Source organism: Capricornis sumatraensis, chromosome 3 (genome assembly GCF_032405125.1).
Source record: "Capricornis sumatraensis isolate serow.1 chromosome 3, serow.2, whole genome shotgun sequence".
Classification (NCBI taxonomy): Eukaryota; Metazoa; Chordata; class Mammalia; order Artiodactyla; family Bovidae; genus Capricornis; species Capricornis sumatraensis.
In genome coordinates this window covers 134,778,553-134,797,765 of record NC_091071.1, presented here as the reverse complement: position 1 = coordinate 134,797,765, position 19,213 = coordinate 134,778,553, and the positions used below count along the sequence as shown (strand labels likewise).

The 19,213-nt window shown below is 38.8% G+C and overlaps 1 protein-coding gene across 1 annotated transcript in view; it reads left to right on the top strand.

Annotated features, from left to right (window-relative positions):
• The first annotated feature begins 216 nt into the window (after positions 1-216).
• ALS2 (alsin Rho guanine nucleotide exchange factor ALS2) overlaps positions 217-19,213 on the top strand; it is a 59,750-nt gene continuing 40,753 nt past the window's right edge. The window contains exons 1-4 of the mRNA XM_068969245.1: positions 217-290; positions 11,706-11,778; positions 13,015-13,169; positions 16,005-16,942. Coding sequence (XP_068825346.1) covers positions 11,762-11,778; positions 13,015-13,169; positions 16,005-16,942 — 1,110 coding nt within the window. The 5' untranslated portion in view covers positions 217-290; positions 11,706-11,761. The remainder of the gene's footprint in view (positions 291-11,705; positions 11,779-13,014; positions 13,170-16,004; positions 16,943-19,213) is intronic.

Here is a 19,213-nt window from a genome sequence, read left to right as displayed (position 1 = left end):
CAAGTGCATCTCAGGAGGGGTGGTTCTGCCTGGTGTTGAGGGAGAGGCAAGTAGCCCCGGGGACGTTGCCCGTGGCCCCCACCGCCCCTTGAGTAATTTTGATCCCTACCAGACGCCGTTGGCATGTGACCCCACCTACTTCGGGGGTGATCTCCTCCCGCCTTCAGACTCGCAAGCCGCCCAGCCCCAGCCGAGAAGCCCCGCCCCCCATGAATCAGCTGATCTCACGGCCCGCCGAGCTGCGGGGCTCGCGCCGGATGCAGACCGCGGCGCCGCTGGTGGAGCGTCAGGTGAGCGAGCGCGGGTCCCGGGTTGGCTCGTGGCTTCGGAGGGCTGACCGGCCGGGCCCTCCAGCGTGAGGGCGGCCGGGGTCCGAGAGAAAGGCGGAGGCGCAGGCAGAGGCCCGGGAGCGCTCTGCGGGGATCCGCGGAGACGGCGCCCCCGTTTTCCCAAGCCAGCGTCCGCCCCGCTGCGCCTGCCTGTCGAGGAGCACCCAACGGCCCCGGGTTCTCCCAGTCGCCCCGGTTCCTCCCTCCTCAGACGGGGCGCCACTGCGGAGACCTCAGCCTCCTGAAATTCTTCGCGTCCCCCCTTCCCGCCTCCACCCACGCTGCCTTCCAGCCATTCATTCCGGAGGATTTATTGAATGCCCACTGTTGGCGCCGACCAGATAAACTCGGGTCCCTGGCAGCGAACCTTGGTGAGTGTCCCGGGAGGGGTTGCCCCTGGATGCAGCTCGCGGTGGACAGTGGACCAAGGGTTTCGCGGACTTGAAAAGGGGGTCGTGGAAAAAGAAAATGTGATATTAAGAATTAGGAGTTTAGGTTAATCCTTTTGCGTGTCAAGTGATCCAGCAGAGGGTGGTAAGTTCTTTTGACAAGTGAAGGCAGGAAAATAACACAGGGGTTTTCGTGAGGAAATGGTCCTGACGCTGGTGTTGGTCCTCCGTGTATGTTTGGCTAAAGCGGTAGTGTATTGCTTAGGGCTTTGTTGATGAGGAAAAACACACGGGCTGAAGTGGCTTATCTAAGTACAATATTTTCTTTTGGGTTTAGAATGGAAAAGGAAATAACTGTTGAATACACACGCTCACCATTTGTCCATGGCACCACTGATGCAATGGACATGAACTTGGGCAAATTTTGGGAGATGGTGAGGTTCAGGGAGGCATGGCGTGCCGCAGTCCACGGGGTCGCAAAGAGTTGGACACGGCTGGACGACTGAACAATAGCAGCAGCAACAAACGCTCATTCTTACTCTGTTGCCTTCTGGATTTGTTGGTGGCTGTATATGTTCTTTAAAAGGCTTTTAAAAAATAAAATTGTGTAATGTGTGTTTATCTTGAACAAGTACAGAAATTCAGCAAACCTGTTGGTCCGGTATCTTTTCAGTTTATCATAGATAGGGATGATGATTTGGAGTGGCCACTTGACCTCTGAGTTAGTGAATACTTTAAGAATTTAAAAGAGTGAAAAATTTGTTTTTGCAGTAGATTACAGTGTTTTAATCTTAATAATACAAGCATAATGGTGAAGATCCTAGGCTTTAGACATGGGTGTACCTGGAGCCCCATCAACCTACATCTTTGAGTTTGGGCAAGCTCCTCATCTGTCTGAATTTCCTTATCTTTAAACTGGGGATAAAAGTACTTTCTTCATAACAGTACCTTTACATGTAATGGTTCATTTATTGTATTTTTTTTCTTTTTTACTGAACTTGGCACTGTATGTAAATATTCAATACATTTAGCCATTTTATGTCATTCTCTTTTCCACTACACCATGACCCACTGACTTACTGTTTTCTAAATGATGTGAAAGAGAACTCATTTTTTTTTTTTTTTAGAAAAGAGCTATAGTTTTTAATATCAAGGGTTAGTTTCCAGATAGTTTTATGATGCAGGGGTATATTTAGAGAAAATATGATTTCAAGTTGGTCTGTAGTAAGTTTGGTGTTCCATTAGAGCCTTTTAACAGGGAAAATGCTGATGGAATCTATACCTAGTTTAAATTAATTACTTAGTTTGCAAACTGTGACTAGTATTGGCAGATGTAAGATTCATAGTTATAAGGAGAAATGTTAAAAGCTGTTGCTGTTTCACAGTATTAAAATTTGAAAAGATAATGATGCAGAAAATAAAGTACCAAGCAAGTAATTTGAGGGGGAGAATTTGAGTGGCATTATGTAAGCCCCTTGTTTTTAAAATTGATTTGAATAATGTGAACTGGAATCCCTTCTCTTCAGATTTGAGCCTTACAGAATTTAGATCATCATTGACTGACTTTGAACATTTTGACTGTTAAAGAAGCAAAAGGTATGATATGAACGTCACTGAAAGCTGATTTTTTTCATATAATTAGATGGAAAGAGTACTATCCTCTACCTTTTCATGAAAAACATGGGTTTAGTGTAGTATTGCTGGGTCCATTTTAAAAGTATTTCCAAAGAATATGACTGACTTGTAAAAACCTTTTGTAATTCTTTATAAATATGAGACTAGGTAAGGAGTGGGTTGAAAAACTATGAAGTAAGTAACGAGTGGTGATTTTTGAGCTGGTGTAAAAAAAGCCTTGCTTTAATAAAAAGTGTTGAGGTTGAGTTCTTTTCTCAGACACTCAGGGGAATGCTGTGAGGATTTTAATTACTTTGTGAAATTAAACCTACCACATATTCGGATTGTATTAGGAATATACATAATTCTAGTAGACTTAGTTTTGTTTGTTTGTTTTTTTTAGCAATTTTGTCTTTTAACTGTTCATTGATGACCAGGTAATTCAGTCATCAGTAATATGAAAGCAGTAGGCTTAACAGGATATCAGTCCTCAAGAACATGCATGGGAACCACAAATTACAACTTGGACTTGATTCTTTTTAGCACTACATTTATTTTCCTGTCCCCACCTCCCATTCCTCTATAGATGTAATGGTGCTATCTTCACATTTTGTCCTGATATTTGCCTATATCACACAATTGATAGAACAGATGAGCAGTTGGTTAAATAGGTGAATTAATTGATCCATGTGGATAGAGCAGCTGCTGCTAAGTTGCGTCACTCGTGTCCGACTCTGTGTGACCCCATAGACAGCAGCCCACCAGGCTCCCCCGTCCCTGGGATTCTCCAGGCAAGAATACTGGAGCAGGTTGCCATTTCCTTCTCCAATGCATGAAAGTGAAAAGTGAAAGTGAAGTCGCTCAGTCGTGTCCGACTCTTAGCAACCCCATGGACTGTAGCCTACCAGGCTTCTCCATCCATGGGATTCTCCAGGCAAGAGTACTGGAGTGGGTTGGCATTGCCTTCTCCGTGTGGCTAGAGCACAAATATTCAAATCAGCAAGGTAACGAATACTTTGTGGGGTCTCTTGTAGACTTAATCTTTTATTGTAGAGTTTTTGAAGAAAATGTAGCTTTCTCAACTCTTACGGAAAAAAGACTGGGTCAGTGTGATATGGGTAGGTTTTTCATTCTAGGGTTATTTTCTTCCACAACCTGAATTTTTGTTGAGCTGAATTCTTAACTAGGGGCAATTTCCTAAGCAAACATCTAGCAAAGATGATGATAGCAGTTCTTAAAAAATAGCAATAAGTAGAACAATCCAGCTATACTTTTGTAGGGAAATGGATAAACTATGGTTTATTCATGCAATGAAATACTATCCCCTGGTAAAAATGAGTGAACTAGATCTTTGCTTATCAACATGGGATACATCTCAGATACATAATATTGAGTAAAAAAAAAACAATTGTCAAAGGATAGATACACACAGTATTATGCAACTGTGTAGAGTTTTAAAACAATATATACTGTTTATTGTTATGTGTATATCTAGTGAAAGTACATAAACGGACAAGATTATACATGGAAATAAGACATATTAACTTTAGAAATAGTGGGTAACCCTGGAAAAGGAAGGTTTGGATAGAACTCCTTCAGGTCTCTGTATAACTTTTTCTTCTGTTTTAAGAGAGCTGAAGCAGATATGAAAATGTGTTAAAATTTAACATGGAATGATAGGTGGATGGATTTGTATTTTTAAAGACTTGTGTATGGTTAAGGTAGTTTGTGAAACTAGAACCTTATAATTTTTACTTATAATTGGGCTCTCTTCCGATATGCTCTCTTTATTTTACTTTGTAGCTCCTCTCCCTGCAGCAGGAAAAGAATGTGCCAGTGCAGATCCACTGTGTAAAGCTTTTTAAAGAAAGGAGCCAGACCAATTATTAATTCAGATTTATTCTGCTGTTTGACTTGAGCTCCTGGGAGACATGCTTTCCTTAGGATATGAGGAGTGATCCTTCTTAAGAGGCTGCAGGGGAATTCAAGTTCTAGAAACCCTTGAGAAGTGCATGATGGTGAACTCTCAGAGTGTAGGGGAGTGCATTGTATCCTAAAACCCTGAAGGGAATTTGGACAGTGACTTAGATACAAAATAACTGTAGGTATCATATAGTCATTAACATTTACTTTTTTTTCAAGTTTGCATTGGTTAAATTTCATTACAGTGTAGTAATCCTAAGTTTTATACTGTGAATGCAGGTGTTCTAGTTATTGCTCAAACAAAATAATTCTCTTTCTACAGGTATTAATAAGTAAACATGATGATAATGTATTAAATGGTTGAGTTATAAATAGTCAGTTTAGTGGCTGATCCCTAATATAACTCACAAGTTTAAAAAGAATATTTTCAGGCCTAATCAAGATACCTGTTATTAGCACTTTCAAAATACTCTAAGTGAAATATGTCTCCAGAACAGTATATTTTGGCATGTGTACTCCCTGTTGTGTGTCCCCTTTTTGACCTTAAGCACTGGGTATTATTGATCGGTAAAATAAATAAGTCAACATACTTTGAACTGTATTTCTAGAATGCCTATTTTTTTTTAAAAGCAGCCATTTTAATGAAAGAATAGTAGCAAACTATTAAAGGAATAATTATATAAATATATATTAATAAATATATATACATACATAATTTATATCATAAGTTATACACTGTCAAGTAATAATAGGCATAAATGGTTGCAGTACCTGGGAATTTGAAATTCATTTGCAGAATTATAATATTTATCAGAATGTTTCTTTGGAATTTTAGTATTTCCAACAAATGCATTTCAAAGAGGTATGCCGTGAGTGCAAAAAAGAGCTAAGTGGATATTGCAGGATATTTATTTTACCATGTTTCCCCCCCTCCCGTGAGCAATATTCGTTTTAGAAGATTCTCAACAGTTAGAAGAATACAGTTTTAATAGGTTTCAGGGTAAGATTTGTTGTTGTTGTTTTGTCACTAAGTAGTGTTGGACTTTTTACAACCCCATGGACTGCAGCCTGCCAGACTTCTCTGTCCATGGGTTTTCCCAGGCAAGGATACTGGAGTGGGTTGCCATTTCCATCTCTAGGGGCTCTTACCGGCCCAGGGATCAAACCTGTGTCTCCTGCATTGGGCAGGTGGATTTTTTTTACCACTGAGCCCCCAGGGAAGCCCCCAGGGTGAGATTAGCAGGCCATAAAAGAATAAAAATAAGTAAAAAGAGAGAGACTATGAAGCCTTAATGCCCCTGATTACACCACAAAGTCTCCATGGGCTAAGGAGAAAGGGCCTGTTCTCTCCTGCGTTATCGGACATCTGTGAAGTGGCATGAAAGAAAAGCATCTTCCTTGTTAGGAAGATTATTAGCAAAGTATGGATGAGAGTTTTTATTATGTGAAGATACTTCCCTTTTGTGTCTAAAACTGACTTTTAATTATATATAAGCATAGAAACCTAATCATTTGAAAGTCTGTGGACAGGAACTTAAGATCAAGGGTTGTCTTCCACTGGGTACTCTTATGTGTAGCCAGCTTGCACCTAATGAATGGTTCCTATCGTACAAGAGCTTACCAATAAATAAGTCATGGTTTCTGACCTCCCGGAGTTTATATTTTGAATCAATGACTTAGTAAGTGCATTATCCCATTAGTAACAGCATTATAAGTAGTAAGTACTTTCTAGGCCATCCTACTGACTTTATTTATATGCATTAATTTACTGAATCCCTGAACTCTGGGTCAGGATTTAAGGGGTGGTCAGCTCCCATGTGCTGATAGTGGTAAGGAACCTGCCTGCCGGTGCAGATGTAAGAGACATGGGTTCGATCCCTGGGTTGGGAAGATCCCCTGGAGGAGGGCATGGCAACCCACTTCAGTATTCTTGCCTAGAGAATCCCCATGAACAGAGAAACCTGGCAGGCAAGTCCATGGGGTTGAAAAGATTCGGACATGACTGAACGACTAAGCACAGCACAGCACAGTTTGTCTACAGGTATTTATTGAGTACTTGTTTTATATCAGGACTGTTTTAAGCAGCTGGGATATAATAGAACATAAGGTGTTTTGGGCTTCCATGGAAGTTTTATATTGGTTCCATACCTGAAGTATAGTAGGTAAGAAAAATACATATGGTGTTAGTTGTTGAAATTTAAGCATTTTAAAGTTAGTATACTAACTTTGACTAAATTATTAAGGTAAATGGACTTTGTCCAGAGAATAAAGTTTACTAAATGTGAATACATAGAATTTAATTTTCTCTTTGCATTGGGGATAATAGTTCATTGACATATTTCTGTTCCATATTTAAAATGTTTATTTATATTCTACTTTGTTCCTAAAAGGCAGTTTACAGAAATATGTTAATGTGGCAAAATAAAACAGAGATGGAATGAATGGAGCCCAGGTGTGAGATTAGAAAACACAGCACACATACGGTGAAGTCCTAGGCACAGGTGCTGTCCTGTGGGACTCTTATCTTCCCACCACGAAATCTATAATCCTGCCTGTGTTTATACCTGCCATTTTGTTTCTTCTTGAAATGTAGACCCTTCCTCTCATGAAAGAGCAGTCCCACTGCATGTGTGTTGTGAATGCTGTCCTTTCCCACTTTGTCCAGGATTTTGGTTTTGCCCTCTGTCCTTGTCCCCCTTCTATCTAGGATCAGTGTCATCGTCCTGCAGACACGTTCAGCTCTCTCTCATCTTACCCTGCTCCCCCCAATACACTCTTCATCTTCATGTTTCTCTCCAGCAACTGCTCCTTTCTGTTTGCCATTTCAACACTTTTTTTAAAAGAATCATTTGCACCAACTTTATTTTCGTGTCCTCACCTCCCACTTACAGTCAGCCTGCTCTCATCTGGTTTTCAGTCCCCAGCTGAGACCCCAGCTGTGCTGATCAGTCCTTCCTGCTGGAAGCGTTTTCTGCTTTGCTTTGTGTGCCCACATCTGACTCACATTTCTTCTACCTCTCAAGCCACTTCCCACCTCAGTCCTTGTTTGTTTCTCAGTCTGTCCAGGCATCTTGCAGCTTGATTCTGTGCCTTCCCTTTCTTTTGTATGGACTCCACTGTCACTATCCATTGTCTTGATCTCAGATACTGTCCATATGCTTCCCAAGTTCATGTCAACAGTTAAGACCTTTCTTCTGAACACCATACTCATATATTCAGCTGCTCACTTGATATGTACTCTTGGATTTCTCACAGGCACCTTAAATTTATAGAAAAAAAAATTCTTGTCTAACCAGAATCTTACTTTCCACTTCAGAATCCTGTCCCCTCACTTTTCCTCATTTCAGTAAGTGGTACCACTACACAGTTGCTCAAGGCAGAAGTCAGAGGTCGTTTTTTATTCCTCCTTCCTTATCTCCCCCCTTATATCTAATACATCACTAAGTCCTGATTGTTCTAGGACACAGCACCTCTCACCTTGTTTACCTCTTTCCACCGGATGGGTAGCCTTGTGTGAAATTAAAGAGCCCAGTCTTCCTTCCTTCACTCAGATGAAGCAAGAGAGTATTTTCAGGGAGTGTATTCCTAACAAAACTCATTTGGGCACTGTATGTGACTGTTCACCGTAAAATTGACTTAAAACTTTTGAAACAAGTGATGTAAGTCATTGCCATTAAAAAGTTGAGGATGCCTACCAAAATGATAGTTTTAGAATACAGGTTCCCAGTCCCTTACTTGTAACCCTTGGGGCAAGACTTGTTTTGAAACTGAGTTTTTCTGATCTTTGGACTAAGATGCATAAACCATATATAACACTTCCTGTGGGGCTTTTGATCCCACCCTACAATCATATTAATACTTCTGTGACAGAACTTATGAAAATGTACATTAAAGGGGTAAAAAGTAAATAGCCTCACGTTAGTTCTAGTCAGGTTTTGCTCTTGGGTGAGTTTAGGTCAGATTAAGTTTTGCCACCAGAAGACTTAAATGAAAAAACTTTTAATTTTCAGAGTTTTTTGGCCTTTGGATTTCTGGCTATGGTATCATGGACCTGTCGATACTTTGCAGCTCTTCTTTCTAGTGATAATTAGAACATCTAGACCAGATATTTTTTTTTAGGCACTTCCAGATCATGGTACTAAAACCATATCCTCTGCATGTACAAGTTAGCTTATCTCTCTGTTAAATGTAGTGGGAGGTTGTGTGTCCACCGGGATCTAACAATGGAATCAATTCATTAAGAACCAAGATTTGCTTTTTGTTTTAAAGGGTCATCTGAGAATTTGATTACTTTACATTTCACTGTGAAGGAGATCATTTGAAGTGTTCAGGGGTATATTTAAACTGAATGTAGCTTTCTTCTGTGGCTCATAGTACTTAGTAGTTGGAGGGGCTGCCAGAGTCTATTTTGCTTCTTTTACAGATGCCATTGGGGTCTGGAAAGGCCAGGTGAAGTAAAAGAGGACCCCACATTATTTGACTCTGTAAATATCACACAGCTTCTGGGTCAGAGCTACTTAATATGATAAAGGCTGTTAGGGAAAGTTACTGTAACAGAAGAAAAGCAGAGTGTGGGGATCTTGACTCACCTGGGGAGAAATATCCTCAGAAGAAGCCTCATAATTAGGCAGTTTTATAACAATTAAAAATGTTAAACAGCAGAAGAACATAAGCAAGTTTAAATGCTATTTGAATGGTTGAGGCAAGTCTTACAGATTTCCCAGAGTGCGGGGGATCATAAAAATATTAGGAAAACAAAATTTTTTAATTTATTTTTCCTGTTTGGGTACATAGTTGAGGAAGTATGTTGGGTTAACTGGATTTGGTAAATGCTACATGTTTTAAGTATGTGAGGTAAAACTATAAGCTTTCCACGTTTAGCTGTAATATTCCTTTTTAGTTATGTTTCCTTAGTAGTCATTTCCTTTTTTCTCATTGCCATATTTGAATTTCAGGTGGGCATATCTTCTTAGAAGTATATTAAACACCATTAAAACAAAATTAGATCTATAAATTTTGATAAAGATGTCTGTGAAATAATGTACTAGCTTTTGGTTGCTGCTTATAGCATTCCTACAAATTTAGTGCTCAAAATTACACTAACTTATTATCTTAGAGCTCTTTAGGTTAAAAGTCAGACTCAAGTCTCTCTAGGTTTCAGTGTGTCATCAGGGAAGTGTTTTTTTCTGGAGGCTCTAGGAAAGAATCCATTCCCTTGCCCCTTTCGGCTCCTAGAGGCCACCCATGTTCCTTGGCTTTTGGCTGTTCCCTTCCATCTTCAAAGCCAGCAGTTTAGCAGCTCTCTGACCCTGTTTGCATCATCATATCTCCTTCTCGAACTCTCCTTTACCTCTCTTTCCCACTTTTAAGGACTCTGTGATTATACTGAGTCCACCTGGATAGCTATTAATAGAATCATCTCCCCAACTTAAAACCAGCTGGTTAGCAGCTTTACTTCTCCTCTGCATGTAACCTGATATACTCCCAGGTCCTGGACATTAGGATACATGGACATCTTGGGGATCATTATCCTCCCTACCATAGATAGAAAGTAACAAAGGAATGTTGCAAAACAGTTTGTAGAGTTTTAATTTCACTTGGATTTGAAAAAATGATTATTGGTGAGAAATCATATTGCATAAGGAGTAATCTACTTTAAGAAAGCCCTGTATTCAAAATAAAGGACCCCAAAAGGGAGGATATGTCGGCTGCTTCAGTCACTTTACCGAAAGGTTCTCCACAGTTTTGATTGCCAGTTCAGCCAAGGGCAGCCAGTCAGTTGCATTAACTGTGTTTGTGCACTGCTGCTCCCTCCCGGAGCAGTTCTCTGGTTTCTTCCAGGGCACTGTTACTTGTATCAAGGGACCAGTTACTCTGTGATCTCTGATAGATAAGCAAAGGTTAGACCTGTCCTCAGAACTTTTCTGTATGCTGTGAATGGTTCAGTTCAGTTCAGTCGCTCAGTCGTGTCCGACTCTTTGCGACCTCACGAATCGCAGCACGCCAGGCCTCCCTGTCCATCACCAACTCCTGGAGTTCACTCAGACTCTTGTTCATCGAGTTGTACCTTTTACTAAAAGTTAGTAACTGTCACACACAAAGCATAGTACCACTTAGTAATCATTTATTAAGTGTTAAGTGTTGTTGTTCACTCACTAATTTATGTCTGATTCTTTGCGACCCTAAGGACTGCAGCACGCCAAACTTCTTTGTCCTTCACTATCTCTCAGAGTTTGCTCAAACTCATGTCCATTGAGTTGGTGATGCCATCCATCCATCCCATCCTTTATCATCCCCTTTCTCCTCCCACCTTCAATCTTTCCCAGCATTAGGGTCTCTTCCAATGAATTGGCTAAATCTATTCAAATATATCTTTCATTTACATGGTACCCTTCATCCGACTTGGAATGATTCAGAACCTTTCTAAAATAAACACTAGGTAAAGAGTAATTTCCTCCAGATATACAGATGGGAAACAGTAAGAATTCACAGGCAACCTGGAGTAAACAGATGGATCTTACATCTCTCCTGCCGGTGTGGGCTGTTTGCAGAGCATTGTGATTATGCCATATCCTTTTGCAGGACAATAATACATTTGGCCCCAGTATTTTTATCACTCACACATCTAAAATTGCCCTTATTTTCATGAGCTTTGGTGCCCTTAAAAATGTGAATTTCTAAGTTGAAATGCATTGAGTGTTTCTGTCTGCCTGTTCCTATTGCTAACTCTAACTTTATTAAATTTTGAGTTGCTGAAATGATGGATCATGATATTGGCACTGTTATTTTCATATAACTTTTCTATTAAATGGCAGATGATATTTTAAAATTCAGATTTCTTTCTTCTAGCCCTTTGGATTATGGTTTTGAATTAAGATTGATTTGGGGAAAATACTGCTGGTTCCAATAAATGGAGAACTTTGTCTAATGATGTAATTTTGTGTGTGAGCATTGCTGGAAAATGTAAATTAAAACTGCTTCAGTCTGATACATTACTGGAGAGATTGTAGAAGTTCTTATTTATTTAATTGGTATTTAAGTGTACATATGTCCCAGAAGCATTTTAAAAGTAGCCTTAGTGTTTGTAGTGAATATGTAACACACTGAGTTTTCAGATTCCACTTCTTTATAATAAAACAAACGAAAAAAGTCTGTTGCCTGACAAAGTACAGCGAAGTCATAGGTAGTCTTTTCTCACTTTGAAATTACATTTGACGTTCAACAGGCATTTTTTATAAGCTAGTGGGCAGGCTCAGTCTAGAGATTCAACTTTGGCAGGCGGGATATGAAATAGTTTAAATAGTTTTGCTGCATATTTATTGCCCAGTGAATGTGCACTTGTTGGAAGGCTGCCTTTTTTTTTTTTTTTCTTTTTTTGAAAAATCTGACTGATAAAACAGCAAAGGGTTCTTTTACTGCTCTTTGTGCTTACCTGTGTTTTGCTGTTTAGGTCTTTACCTTTTGCAAGGAGAGAATGATTTGGTGATGGAGTGTCCCCGCTGACCGATGGACTCGAAGAAAAGGTAAAACCATTTTTTCCTTCTCCTCTGTCTTTCTAGGAAAACACAACAAACAGTTCCACTTATGTGTAGCTTCTCTTCAGTTTAATTTTCTTCTTGATGGTTATTAAGTAGGAATAACGACATTTGTGTTGATTGGCAAAGAGAGAAAGATAATTGCAATAGAGCTTGTTAGTGGTTCACTGTGTTGCTGGTCCCTTTCTTACTAAAGGCACAGAACGTCTTCATTTTCTCATTGTAAAGCTTTTGAAGCCATTTTTTCCTCCATAATTTCAGTTTTTCAAAGGTAGCCTTATTAATTATAATTATATCCGTGGAAAACTTGTCATGAACGATCTTTTGAAAAAGAGGTTAGGTTTGTGGCTTCCCTTTCATAAAACCATGGATGTGCCCAATTACAACTTACAGGAATATTATTTAGCACAAATAGAGAAAATCCTAGGTATTGCAAAATAAAGAAGTCAAAGAAAGTTTCTGAACATCATTAACATTTTGGCATCAGTGTTCTAGAAAAAAGATTATGAAAAAAGAAATGTCCTATCAGTGGTGACACAAAGGAAGACGTTATATAAAGGAAATCCAGAGTATGTTAATGTGCCCTTTTCTTGGAAAGGGAGGCAGTTAGGATATGATCATTATTACACAGCTGTGTGTTTTATGATTTTTGAGCCAGTGTCATCAGATGAATAGAATTCTTTGGCTAAAATGTAAGTAAAGCATGAAGGATTTTACCTGTTATAAATTTGACTCTTAAAAATTTAAATAGGAATTATAGAGCTTAAACTCAGCATAAAGTGAAATAAGGATCTCTACTGCTCCTGTCTTTCTCATCAGATATCTACTTGTTGGTTTTTGTTCTCTCTCAAATTAAAAAAATTTAAAAATAAGACTCCAACTTTGGATATGTTGTAACTTTAATAGCTAAGGAGTTAATGTATTGAGAAGTTAGAGTTTTGAAATTTTATGTTATTCAATCAAAAAACTTCAAAAAATAGCCCAGGTTTTGTTGGCTTCTTAGATAGAAATAAGTAATTTGTGGATTTGTCCTCAGGGTCTCATATAAATAGTTGTTTTGCCTCTGCTTCTGTGTTATAACCAAGTCATAAAATAGGTGCTAACCTCTCTGACCCAGTCACCCATGTACTGGTAAAAGGTATACATCTTCATGACAGTATTAAGGACAAGAGGTATAGTGCTGAACTACAGAAACAATTAAGCAATTTTTTTTGATGTTTGTAGTTCCACAGAGGCTGAAGGATCCAAAGAAAGAGGCCTGGTCCATGTGTGGCAGGCAGGGTCCTGCTCTGTGACACCAGAGAGATTGCCAGGCTGGGGAGGAAAGACTGTTCTTCATGCTGCCCTTGGAGTGAAACATGGAGTGCTTCTGACTGAAGGTGCTGAGAATGGCTTAGCCAGCATTAACTGAAACTCTGACCAGTGTCTGAGTGTGTAAGAACAGCTGAGCTTCCTGTGTGCCTGCGGTTCTCCATGGACTTTGCTGGAGCTTATGTTCTTTTTGTTTTCAAAATATGTTCTTACTCCCTTTATATGAAATCAGATTAGTTCTTAAATTTAAGATGTTCTCTAGCTAGAATAAAAGGGAGAATTATAGCTTAAATTTTTTTGTAGTGATAAGTACATGAAATATTAGATTTTTTAAAGATTATGTATTCAGAGATCCTGTTGCTATACCTTTGTTCATTAAATGTATCAAAATAATAATGCTAATAATAGCAAATGTCTGTTAAGCAATTATATGTGCCAGGCACTGTGCTAAGCACTTTATATGTATTATCTCTTCGAGTCCTGACAACCACCTTATGCAGTAGCTGCTGTTATTATCCCCGCTTCACAGATGAGGAAGCTGAAGATCAGGGAGGTTAAATCGTTTTCCCAAGTGCACACAGCTATTTAAAGGGAGTCAGGATGGGAACCCAGAGAGTCTGATTTCAAAGCCTTCTTTTAAAATCACTTGGCTATACTGTCTTAGGTTTTCTTAGGCATAAATGACAGCTTATACATATAATGCAGTCTATAAATCTGTAACAGAAACCTAGGCTATAATTTATATAGAGAGCTACCTTTAATTTTGATGGCATTTTGCCAGTGCAGTCATGGCAGATTTGATGTGGGTCAGGACTGCCATCAACTCCACTAATTTATAAATTTCTGCTCTATAAGCATTTGTTAAGTATTTAATAATGCTTTGGTATTTTCCTTGTAGGAACTAAGGGAAGACAAATTCTAGGAAACAGCTTAAAGCTGACCTTGGTGGTTTTATGGGGTAAACATAGATTTCTTTCTAACTTCTTTGTTATTATGTCACTTTTGTTATTATAATACATAATACTATCATTATTATTGTATTAGGCCAAAATTTGGAAAAAGCCTTATTTTTTAAATGTGAGCTATATTCAGTACCTACACTATGGGCTTCAAAATCTATAGTTCTGAAGCATATATAAATGGAATTCTGTTACTGTTGTTGTTTTAGCCCTTCAGTAAGCTATTTAGGAATCCTTCATGAGCATGGTATCTTTAAACATCTAGAATCAAACCTAAAAGGCTGGGAAAACTGAGGGAAAAGTAAAAAAAAAAAAATGTAAATAACCTACATTCATGTGTAAGCAATATTCTGGTTTAAGTGTCAAAGTAACAAAAAATCCCCTGTCAACACAAGTGGGTAGCTTGAAATGGCACAGAGATCTCCAGTACTTTCTTTTCTAAGTGAGGAAATGGTATTGATTGAATACTAGAAATTTCAAGCTGCTTTGTCTCTATTCAAGTTAGCCATTAGCTCCTAATTCAGTGAGGAAACCTCATTGACTCACTGTTTTTGTGGGATACTATTTTTAAATGATGTCTAAATATTCATTTCTTTGCAGTTTTCTCTAGAGAGCCTATTATTCCAGTGGAATAATACCAATTGAAAGTTTTGGTGAACTGTGTGATTTGGTAAACAAGTGTGATAGGTGTATCACTTGGGAAGAAAAGTTTGAAAGCTCTTAACCAGTGAGCTTATTTTCTCAGTACTCTATCCAAAGTAGAAATTCCCTAAGAAAAGCTGATCTTTCTTCTAGCCACTATTGTGTTTTTCCTTACACAGATCTTGTAGTGAGTTAATTTGAGTATATAATTGTATCTGCCATGTATCATAGGCCAGAGATAAAATAAGCATTTTTTTATCAGTGACTGACTCGCTGCTTGTGGAGGAAGAATAGTACTCATTTCTTTATTAATTAAAAAAAAAAAGGGTAGGTCCCTGGTCATATAGGAAAGAAAAGATAGTGGACTTTGTTTAGTATTTTTCAAAATCCATGGCCAAATCTTTGTCCCATTTAAATTTATTAGCTAATATGGATCATTTATACATGCCCCCAAATTCCTGCAGTACCTGCAGTAAAACTATGACTTGATAGCACACGTGAGCATAAATAGGTTGTCATCATTCATGTCTCCAACTCACTGGTGCCTTCCTTTTTATTTCTAAAGCTGGTCAGTTACCCTTCAGTCTAAAGCTACCCAGTCATGACTTCGTTTGTGTTTTACTTTGTTTTGTTGTGATGTGCTTTTTATATGCAACTCAGAAAGGCTGTCTAGTACACAATATATATTATATATAATATTTAAAATTTAAACATAGTATAGTACAAAACATGAAGACAGTCACGTATTGTTAATATTGCTGCTTTCAGTCTAGCCTGGAGGTGTTGTATAAAGGTGATTTCATAGTTTTGGCCGAAGTGAATCTCTAGTATTTTTTATGCCATTGCATATTCATCTACTGCTCTGTTAAACATTAGTAGTGAATATTGTAGATATTAGTGAATGTGTCTTGTCTTCTGCTTATTTTATCTGATCATATCATGATCATTGTTCTGTGTTTGAACTTGGAATCCATTTCTATAATAGCCTATGATGAGAGCTGTTGGTAATGATCGCTGCTAGGAGTTTGTAGAATGAGGCTGAAGAAGAGGAGCACCTTCATTTGAAGTTGTAGAAATTGTCACCATATTTCTGAATGTTCAAAGATGTTCTTTGTTAAAAGATTAGTAAGTATGGAATGCTATATGTTTGAACCAAATTTCTTTAGCTGTGCTCTTGAAAATTAAGAAAAGGGAAAAAAAGAAATTCTATTTTGTTAAACCTAGAGGGGACTAAAGGTTAGTTGAGAAAATGTCTAGTTAATTCACTAACTTTTTGTTTCTGTTTTGTTTTTAAACCCTCAGATGGTGAGGTCTACAGCTTTGGGACTCTCCCCTGGAGAAGTGAGCCAGCAGAGACTTGTCCAAGCAACCCCATTCTGGAGAGTGCCCTGGTTGGGCAGTATGTTGTTACCGTGGCAACAGGGAGTTTCCACACCGGAGCAGTCACAGACAGTGGGGTGGTGTACATGTGGGGGGAGAACTCTTCTGGCCAGTGTGCGGTAGCTAACCAGCCGTATGTGCCAGAGCCAAACCCTGTCAGCATTTCTGATTCTGAGACCAGTCCTTTGTTAGCGGTCAGGATCTTGCAGTTGGCATGTGGTGAGGAGCACACTCTGGCATTGTCCCTAAGCAGAGAGATCTGGGCATGGGGTACCGGTTGTCAGTTGGGTCTCATCACCACCACCTTCCCAGTGACAAAGCCACAAAAGGTGGAACACCTTGCTGGGCGAGTAGTGCTCCAAGTTGCTTGCGGTGCCTTCCACAGCTTAGCACTGGTCCAGTGCCTCCCTTCCCAGGATCTGAAGCCAGTGCCAGAAAGATGCAACCAGTGCAGCCAGCTCTTGATTACGATGACTGACAAGGAAGACCACGTGATTATATCAGACAGCCACTGTTGTCCATTAGGTGTGACACTGTCAGAATCCCAGGCAGAAATCCAGGCCAGCACCACCCTCAGCCCCTCCTCTGAAACCCTTGACAGCCAGGGAGAAGTGTTTGAGAACACTCTCGTGCAGAATGAGCCACCTGCTGCTACTGAACTGAATGTTGGAAATGTTCAGACCGCAAGTGTTCAGACCACTTCCTCCCCACAAGGTATCATGGGAACAACTGAAGTTTCTTCTGTAAGAAGTATACCATCATACCCTGACACTCAGGCAGTAAATGAATATGTGCAGAAACTGTCGGATCATTCAGTAAGAGAAAACTCCAAGAACGGTGAAAAGCCAGTGCCATCTCAGGTACCTGCTAAATTTTGTAAAGGTGTTTCTGGAGTTGAACCATCTGAGTTTTTCTTGAGAAACTTTAAATACCTAAGGGTTGGTACCATGTTTATTTTTTTTATTTTGACTATAATTCTATCTCATCATGCAAGCCTAGATAAGAAAAACCCTGGATTGACTCAAAATAACTCTTTTTGTTCAAATTCTGGCCCTTTATGATGTTGCAAGATGTTACTCTGGTCTTGTTTTATAAGTAGCAAAATCCCATTTTTCTTGTCCAAGTACTTTTCCCACCTGGCTAAGGTGGGCTCCCAAAAAAGTTTGATCTAACATGACTGTATATTCACAAAGAATTCTCTGATCTGTACTTGTAGTACTGTTCAGGTTCTAGAGAAAAATCCTTTCCTTCTTTATCAGGGAAGCTTGTTATGTGGTAGATCCCTCAATTGAGGGCAGACTTAAAATTGACTGGCATTGCGTATTTGAATTATTTTCAGTTATATCAGTGTTCCTTACTGGGCATCATTGGACAGAGGCTTTAATTTTTTTTTTTCAACTTGTTTAAACTATTTTTAGGTGGAAAACGTGTAATAAGTGGAGAGAAGCTTTTTACTAGGGGCATATAGTAAACTGTGTCTCCCTACTTCAAACAAATTGTTCTAAAGGATACTTGGTTTTTAACTCTTAGTAGAAGGCTTTTGCTTTTCCAAAATAAATCTAAATAGAAACATCTAATCATAGGGACTTCCCTGGCGATTTAGTGATTAAGACTCAAATAAAAGAGCTACCTTGTGGCATTGTTTTCAGGTTTTTGAAACCACCTTACCTCTTGATTCTTCCTTACTGTTGTTTACTGGCTCAGGATAGAAATGTGGCTTAGGGGTATTTTCAGAAATAGTCTTTATTTCACAGTCTACTCCCTGAACCTTGTAGATATTTGATTTTTTTTTTTTTAGTTAAGAAGCTGTTTGGAGAAAGAAAGAAATCTAAACAAAGTGAAAGTAATAATTTAACAGGACTTGTGCATGCTAATAAAAAAGTTAGATTTTGACTTATCAAAGTCATTCATCTGATTTGTTAAAGTTGAAGTTAAAAGTTTATTTTGTACTGTTTATTTGATTAATAGATTGTCATCATTGAAATTGCACTTTTCTTTGGACCTAATCATTTGGTTAAACATTTAAAGCTTTGGTTACCTATGCTAGTTTTGGCAGTGTGTGTTTAACTAAGTGTAACTCACCCATCTTTGTAAATAGTGTCTCAGTCATACAGCTGACCCTTAGGAATTTATGTAGCCTAGGATAAGTCTTCTGGCCAGATGTAACTGAAAGAATATCACATATTTATGAAATAAGCTAAAGTATTTGGTAATGAAGCATATATCTCATTATTGAATTTTACTGACTGGGACTACTAAAATTGTGTCTTTTGTCAGAATTTCTGGACACGTGTTTTTGTTTTATTTACTTATTTTATGAATTGTTAGATGTAATTAAGTAGAGGGGCAAATTAAGACAATAGTTTGAAGTTTATATAAGGTAGAGTTTTTTTTAAATTTTCCTGAGCCTGATGCTAAGAACTCCCGAAGTCAGTCACCCCTAAATACTATTTTAGCTTCTGTTATGTGCATGGATGTTAATACCACTTCAGTCTGTCCGACTCTTTGCGACCCTATGGACTATGGCCTGCCAGGCTGCTCTGTCCATAGGATTCTCCAGGCAAGAAGTACTGGAGTGGGTTGCTGTGCCCTCCTCCAGGGAATCTTCCCGACCCAGAAATTGAACCTGCGTTTCTTAAGTCTCCTGCATTGGCGTTGGCAGGCTGGTTTTTACCAGCTAGCATTTGGAGAAGGCAATGGCACCCTACTCCAGTACTCTTGCCTGGAAAATCCTATGGATGGAGGAGCCTGGTAGGCTGCAGTCCATGGGGTCGCTAAGAGTCGGACACGACTGAGCGACTTCACTTTCACCACCTATGAGTGTTTGTGAATAGAGAGTGGAAGTAGCAACACTAGTTTTTCTGAACACGTTTATCATGGGAACTGTGTTACCAAGGAAGTGACATATACTTTGTATTCAACTTTTTTAATATGGTCTATTTGTTTATTTTGTTGGATATTTTAATTAAAGACTCACATAGAAGTGACTCTTCTGAATTTAGTATTTAATTCACCAAAATGTGTTGAGTGCCTACTACATGTCAGATACTGTGCAGGGAACAGGAATTATTTCCTGTAAGAAAATCAGAAGCCAGTGTTAAAAATATTGGGGGTTTGGTTTGCAATTCAGG